The sequence below is a fragment of the Gadus chalcogrammus genome, chromosome 14 (assembly GCF_026213295.1).
Source record: "Gadus chalcogrammus isolate NIFS_2021 chromosome 14, NIFS_Gcha_1.0, whole genome shotgun sequence".
Classification (NCBI taxonomy): Eukaryota; Metazoa; Chordata; class Actinopteri; order Gadiformes; family Gadidae; genus Gadus; species Gadus chalcogrammus.
Window position 1 is genome coordinate 20,983,808 of NC_079425.1, and position 8,259 is coordinate 20,992,066.

An 8,259-nucleotide genomic window follows, 5' to 3' on the forward strand; every position below is an offset into this window, starting at 1 on the left:
TGCCCTGCTGTAGACTTCTCCCTGAGTGTGTGTTAAGATGGCCCGTTTAACAGGTGTGCAGCCTAACCCAGCCCCAAAAACGAACCACACTTTGGCAAGGTGATGCTGCATCAATCACACACACACACACACACACACACACACACACACACACACACACACACACACACACACACACACACACACACACACACACGCGCGCGCGCGCACGCACACACACCCCCACACACACACCCCCCCACACACACACACACACACACACACACACACACACACACACACACACACACACACACACACACACACACACACACACACACACAAATACACACACCCACACACAAACGAAGACATGCACATACACATCTTATTAACACACACATTTTTAGGTTTTTAGCTATATAAGTGTTCAAACACCATGTTTCGATTTCTTGCTGTAAAAATTATGTCATAGATGAGCTAACGTTCGCAGAAAAATAATAATAATTGACTTTGCCTAGGTTTTGGGTTTAAGTACACCAGTAATTTATATTCAATCAGAATTCAAATATATACACATTTGAATGCAGCAAATGTTATTTAACTGAATTTTATCAAACTGCTTATTAGTTAGCTAGCTAAGGCTAATTTAATTCATGATTATCGTTCAAATATTTCTCTAAACTGTTTCCCTTTTACAGAAGTAACCTGCAGATAAACTGGAGTGAAACTTCGAACTGATGAGTTACTTGATTGAACCATAGAACTGCATAAAATACATATTGGAAACTTACCGACGGCTAGGCGAGGGGAACACGTTGTGCGCACACCGGCGGCGGTAACCAGGTAACCACACTTTAGTGACTCCAGGAAAGAGGTTACGTCCACCACCAGGTAGCGCTGTTGGATAGGATAACAGTAGCACCAGATGGCGATGTTGGCTAGGCGTTATAGAACCACCAAGTGGTGGTGTTAGGTATGGCTACTACCAGGTGGTGTAGTTAGGTAGTGTAACAGTATCGTCGATAGTGGGGTTAGGCAGGCTAACAGTCTTTATAGGTCCATGGTAACAGTCCCCCTCAGATGTTAGGTAGGGTAACAGTACCACCAGGTGGTAGTGTTAGCTAGGGTTACAGTACAACCAGTTGGTGGTGTTAGGTAGGGTTACAGTACCACTAGGTGGAGGTGTTCGGTAGGGTTACAGTACCACCAGGTGGTAGTGGGTTACAGTTCCAACAGGTGGAGCTGTTTGATAGGGTTATGGTACGACAAGGTGGTGGTGTTAGGTATGGCTCAAAGAGGGAGAAAAGGAATAGGGAGTACATTTTATGAAAGTGTTTGCACAACCCGGCGTTTTCAAATGTATGGGCCTTCTGCAGTCTGTTTTAGTCAGGGTTTATTTTCTGTAGGCCTACGTAAAACTGTTCATCCACATTTTTTAAACACATTTCTTTCTTAATTGACTCCCATAAAACTTTATTCGTTTCCCAAGATATACAATAGCATATACTGATACTTGGTGGTATTTAATGGTAACATCATGTATACACAAACAAAAAAGTGGTGACAAGGGCCTGGTATTGAGTGAATTTTGTGCATGTATAGGCTCATATCTACAATCCACAAATGTAAATGAAGGCCCGTGTCCACAAAGCGCTTTTTCTTCAGCGCCAGCGTCTTCCCATTGTTATCAATGGTCTTTGAATTCACAACTTACACACCACTCACTGCAATGGATGGGGGAGAGATTTTGTAGATTGTACCAGATATTGACCCAGAGAAGCGTTCACATTTATTGGAGTGACTTATGCTACATTGCAGTGGGAGTTTAATCAGAAAAAAATAAAGCAGACTAATGTAGCAGAAATACTTTTACATACAACATGAAGTACCAGAGATGTCCTGAAGGCACAAAGAGAGTTGGATCAAGATGACATTATCAAATCTGGAGGTCTAATAAATGCTATGGTTGACATAAAGTCACCAAAGATATGGAGTTGTCTTTGGGGCATGTCATGGATTGTTTAGCCACAGAAGGAGTTGAAAATAAACACCTTACCCCAAGCTAGATGTGCTATAAGTTGGAGGAGATGATAGTCTACTTTAATAGACAGAGCTAACTTGAGGTACTAGTCTAGCTGGAGGTTATAAGCTAGCTTGAGGTGCTTGGCTAGCTGGGGGAGCTATCCAGTTTAATAGATAGGGCAATCTGGGGGTGATAGGCTAGTTGGAGGGGCTACACTAGGTGGTCAAGGGACCACCAAAAACTAATGCAAACTGTGGGAACTAAGCAATTAAAAAAAGAAAAAACACTGCACGGTGATTAAGTATATATTGTACACAATTATTGGTATGGTGTTATGTTTTCTCTCAATCAAAATAAACCATTATCTGCAGTCCTAGATTATTTTATGAAAGTTTTAAAAACATTTAAAATACAAGCCTTTACAGAAGGCTCTATGACCAGCAGCTCCTTATCTCCAGCCATATAGGGCTCATTCCTGGTAAGACTTGTAAGTTATATTCTTCCTCCTGATCTGTAGTCTCTGGTCTCTACTGTCTTGTCTCTAATCTCTTGTGGTGTCTGGTTTCTCTTGATATCTGGTCTCTCTCTGCTGCTCTTTTGCCTATGGTCTCTTCTCTCTGCTGACCTGGTCTCCTGGAGTCTTTCCTGGTGTCTGGTATCTTCTGATCGCTGGTAACTCCTGGTCACTGCTGTTCTTTAGTCTCTAATGGAATCTGGTCTCTCATGATCTCTGGTCTGTACTGGCTCTACTGGTCTATCTGGACGGTGGATTTGTGCTGGTTTTGGAATGTAGTAAGTCTCCCTGGTCCAGCTGTAGAGGAAGGTTCTGCTGAGTGCTCTTGATGCTCAGGAGATGCCAGTAGAGTGAGTGTGTGTGTGTGTGTGTGTGTGTGTGTGTGTGTGTGTGTGTGTGTGTGTGTGTGTGTGTGTGTGTGTGTGTGTGTGTGTGTGTCAGGGCCGTTGCTACGATTCCTGGGCCCCTAGACAAGATTTACTGATGGGCCCCCCTGCGCTGAATTGTTGACGGGGGGGGGGGGGGGGGGGGGGGGGGGGTGTAAGGAGCAATTGTTGACGAGGGAGAAATTGGGGGGGGGGGGGGGGGGGGGGGGGGGGGGGGCGCTATGGTAGTGCTATGGGCTTGTAGTAAAATAAAATAAAAAAAAAATATTTTTTTTTTTTTTGTGGGCCCCTAGAATCGTCATCACCTTTCACCCCTTATCGACGGCCCTGGTGTGTGTGTGTGTGTGTGTGTGTGTGTGTGTGTGTGTGTGTGTGTGTGTGTGTGTGTGTGTGTGTGTGTGTGTGTGTGTGTGTGTGTGTGTGTGTGTGTGTGTGTGTGTGTGTGTGTGCGTGCGTGCGTGCGTGCGTGCGTGCGCGTGGTGGTTACAGCTGAGTAGGTCCTCTGGTGTGTGTCTCAGTGTTGCTAGCAGGGGGCACTGTCACCAGGCTCCTCAGGTAGACACATGGGTTCCTCCTCCTTTCTCCGGGGGTGGAGCTGAGAGGAGGAGCAGGGGGCCTGACGGACATGAGGGGCTGTTCCTCCTGCTGCTGCTCGGACAAGGCCTCCTCCTCCTCCTCCTCCTTCTGCTGCTCCTTCTCTGATTGGCTGGAGGAACAAGGAGGGGAGGAGACGGGTCGCTGGCCGGCGAGCCGGGAGAGGACCGAGAACCTGGGGTTAGGGTTTAGGGCGGGAGGGGGCAAGGCCACGACCCTGAGGTTAGAGTTGGGGTTCAGGGTGGGAGGGGGCAAGGCCATGAACCTGAGGTTTGGGTTGGGGATTACGGAGGACGGGGACAAGGCCGTGACTCTGGGGTTGGGATTCAGGTTGAGGGGGGAGGAGATGCTCTCCAGAGATGAGATGCTCTGGTTCCAGGCCTGCTGCAGGTCCACGGGGATGACCTTGGTGGCCTCGACGGACACGCAGGGAGGGAGGGAGCCGGCGCCGACCTTCCAGGGGAGGAAGCGCTCCCCGCAGGTGGGGGAGGCCATCGAGGGGCTGTCACACGCCTCCAGAGCAGCTGGAACTATAGAAGAGGAGGAGAAGGCTTAAGGAGCATTCTTGCTCGGTGTGGGTTTGTGTGGGGTGCACTGTGTTTGTGGTACCTGATTGAGGTCGTTGTTTTGGTGGTTCCTCCTTGCGAGCGACAAACGTAATACCAATGTCTTCCTCTTTCTCGGAACGCTCCTCTTCCTCTCTCTCGTCCTCCATCTCCGAATCCACCGGAACCACCACTGGATCTGAAAACAGACCATCTGGTTACTCTATCCATTCACATCTTGTATTTTGTGTTTTTCTGTCTTTGATCGTCTAGAAAGGTGCTTCACAAATAAAATGTATTCTGAGCATTATCATGAGGGTTAGCATTAGCATGTTTATTATTAGCATTGTTAGCAGTGGTCTTGACAGTTTACCTTTGTCCTGCCAACTGACGTTACGTCGAGGTTTTTCATTTCCTTCCTGCTCCCTGGTGTCTGATCCTCGATGCTGTGGAGGAAGCAACACTGAGCACCCTGTAGCTAGAAGCAAACTAGATAGGATGTGAACCAAACCTAAGCTACATAGGAAGGACTAACCCCAAATGACATAGGATAGACTAACCCCAAACTAGTTGGTATACAAACAAACCCCTAACTAGATAGGGTAGAATAACCCCAAACTAGATTTTGGAAGATAGTTTCCTTCCACCCCAACCCCCTGCGACCCCAGCCTGAGATAGAGGAGGAAGACCTTCTTCTGGCTGCGGTCTTTCTTGTGTCTCTTGTGTCTGGACGTTTTGAAGTTCTCCATGCGGCTCCTCATGTTTCTCTGGAAGACCTCCCGCTCCTGCCGCTCCTGCTCCCCCGCCGGCATGAAGTGTCTGCTGTAGTGGGACTGGTACTAAGGGTAGTAAGGGAGGGAGAGAGAGAGAGAGAGAGAGAGAGAGAGAGAGAGAGAGAGAGAGAGAGAGAGAGAGAGAGAGAGAGAGAGAGAGAGAGAGGAGAGAGAGAGAGAGAGGAGAGAGAGAGAGAGAGAGAGAGAAAGAGAGAGAGAGAGAAAGAGAGAGAAAGAGAAAGAGAGAAAGAGAGAAAGAGAGAGAGAGAGAGAGAGAGATCACAGATTAAAAGTCACGTTCAACATTTTCAAATTACCTTAAGATGTCTGAAGACAATGCTGATCCATAGTGATTTAAATAATCTTACCAATTAAATAACCTAGAACTGATATATTCTACAAATAACATAAGCTAAGCGTAACTCAAAAACAGGTATAAACAAGCAAAACAAGTTATTAATATTTATACTTGTATACATATACGCAAGTTTGCAAAGCTACATATCTACATACATCTATGGATACATAGATATCTATAGATACCGATGTATATATATATATATATATACATATACATACATATACATAAGTACTTGTTACCCGTCGTCGTGGTTTGTACAGGTTCCCGGTGAGAAAGTGGTGCGTCTCACTGTCCTCTTCCACCCTGGCTCCTGGGACGTTATCTATCACCTGGAGGTCCAGACACACACCGCTACCATTCTCTCTGCTGCACACATGCACGCAGGCACGCACACACACACACACACACACACACACACACACACACACACACACACACACACACACACACACACACACACACACACACACACACACACACACACACACACACACACTTGACATAGCTTAACCAGGCCTTCACATATCAACAAGAATATCATGTTTATGATAAAAACAATGTAAGTGTTTATGTTAAAGAAGAAGTATGTAATGTTTGTTAATAATAATAGTAGTAATATTACTGGTAGTTTAAAGATTCACCATATCATTATGTTAACAGTATGTGATGAATGAGTAGTCATGCATATTAATAATGTTAATATTTGTAATCATAATAATTACAAATATAGCAGCAAGCAGCGATAACCGGTGTCAAGCACCAGTTCCAAGCAAGCCATGTGTGTACAAAGACAGTGCATCCTCTGCTAGTATTAGTACACCATTAATAGTAGCCCACGGTCTCCAAGATTGTCCTTTCACTGCCACAAGTATTAGACACTCTTAGTAACACCTGTGACAAGCTGTTTCCTCCGACCATATGAGTACCTTGTTGGATTCAACCCATGGACCTTCTGCCTTGCAGGCGTGTGCTCAACTCTCTGAGCTCTTCACTTTCCATATTAAATAATATTATAAACATTAAAAAAGGCTCCAATGTTTGGTCTATAAACATAGTGTAGAGTGCACTGGTATGCACCCAATATTTGGTAGTGTTCTTTGTGTTGATTCCTCAAAAAAGGCAGAATAATAATAATGCAAAGTTAAGGACACATAATTACAATAGTGTGGCTTGCTTTGCAACCGCACTGAAAATGCAAACAGACTTCATGATATCAATAATAATCTTACAGGTAGTTGGTGACGTTGGTGACCTCAGGGAACGAACTCCTGCTGGCCATGGAGGGAAGGGACAGCCTGGAGGTCAACACATTCCCTCCCTACATGCGCACACACACACACACACACACACACACACACACACACACACACACACACACACACACACACACACATGTGCACACACACACACACACACACACACACACACACACACACACACACACACACACACACACACACACACACACACACACACACACACACACACACACACACAGATGTGCACACAAATGTACGCACACACAGACACACACACACACACACACACACACACACACACACACACACACACACACACACACACACACACACACACACACACACACACACACACACACACACACACACACAGACAATACTTATCAGTGATTGATGAAACTGCTGGTAGCTGTGGCAACAGCTTGACAAAGGTAACTATGGTAACAATGAACCTATGTTAACATTGTTAGCGACTACCATGGATAATGCTTATAGACGCCGGCTGTGGACCATAACCCTCCTCTGTCCTCCTACCTGGTCGATGACACTGATGGCGTCCCTCATGTTGATCTTCTGGTAGGCTTCCCACAGTTCACTCTTCTGGTACACAGACTTCCTCAGCAAAAGCCTACTGAGGTACTTCTTATCAAACTGCTCCCACCTACCGACATGCACATAGAAATACAGCCATAGAAATATATGGAGACATAAAGATATAGAGATATTGCTATTAATACATCAAATATATACATTTATAAAGATATTTATAAAATTATAAAGAGCTATAAAAAAGATCGATATAAAGCTATAGGGATGTATAAAGATATAATTATATATATAGATATATATATAAAGATCTAAAGAAAAAAAAAATATAGTGACAAGATAAAGGATATAAAAACATAGATATATCTAAAGATGATGTAAATTATATAAATAAAAATAGATATATTTATATAAAGACTAGCAATATGGAGACATAAAGATAAAAGATACAAAGATATAGAGAGAAAGAGGAAGAGATTAATTTATGCATTATGCATGTATGTATGGTTAATACATAGCATAGTAATCTTATCCCTCCTGATATATATTTTACAAGTATTAATAGATGCATTTATACATGTATTACTGTAGCAATATATATAACGTACTTGTCTCTCCAGTGATGATATCCTTGCAGACCAGCGATGTCTTCCACTGCAGTCAGAATATGATCAAACGCCTAAATATATAGAATTATAATTATACTACTAAACATACAGAGTATGAATTATACTACTATACATATCGAATATGAATTTAAACATATAGATTATAATTTACACTACTTAACATATAGAATATAAATTAAACTACTCAACATTAAAAACATGAATAATAATACTAAACATATATAGACCATTCAGAGATGGAAGGATGGATACAGAAGACCGATATATATAGATATATTTATGTATATATACATAGATATATATACACAGTATATATAGAGAGAGTGATAGATAAATAGATGGATGGAAGATGGATGTACAATGGATAGACAGATAGATAGAGGATGGATAAATAGATATGACAAATAGATTATAAAAATGTGATAGATAGATAGGACTATGGATAAATAGTTCAATGATAGATAGTTTCACCCTTTCGTGTATTTCCTCGTTGATGGTGGGCTTCCTGTTGGTGGAGCGAGGAACCTTGAGCCACTTGACCAGAGGTTTAATAGTTAACCCCTGTGAGAGAGAGAGAGAGAGAGAGAGAGAGAGAGAGAGAGAGAGAGAGAGAGAGAGAGAGAGAGAGAGAGAGAGAGAGAGAGAGA

General features: G+C 43.4%; 1 protein-coding gene across 1 annotated transcript in view; it reads right to left on the reverse strand.

Annotated features, from left to right (window-relative positions):
- Positions 1-3,388: 3,388 nt before the first annotated feature.
- slc9a5 (solute carrier family 9 member A5) overlaps positions 3,389-8,259 on the reverse strand; it is an 11,137-nt gene continuing 6,266 nt past the window's right edge. The window contains exons 8-17 of the mRNA XM_056607789.1: positions 8,084-8,173; positions 7,592-7,662; positions 6,972-7,098; positions 6,408-6,496; positions 5,418-5,544; positions 4,734-4,883; positions 4,418-4,490; positions 4,109-4,243; positions 3,837-4,029; positions 3,389-3,710 (exon numbers count right to left, since the gene is read on the reverse strand). Coding sequence (XP_056463764.1) covers positions 3,389-3,710; positions 3,837-4,029; positions 4,109-4,243; positions 4,418-4,490; positions 4,734-4,883; positions 5,418-5,544; positions 6,408-6,496; positions 6,972-7,098; positions 7,592-7,662; positions 8,084-8,173 — 1,377 coding nt within the window. The remainder of the gene's footprint in view (positions 3,711-3,836; positions 4,030-4,108; positions 4,244-4,417; positions 4,491-4,733; positions 4,884-5,417; positions 5,545-6,407; positions 6,497-6,971; positions 7,099-7,591; positions 7,663-8,083; positions 8,174-8,259) is intronic.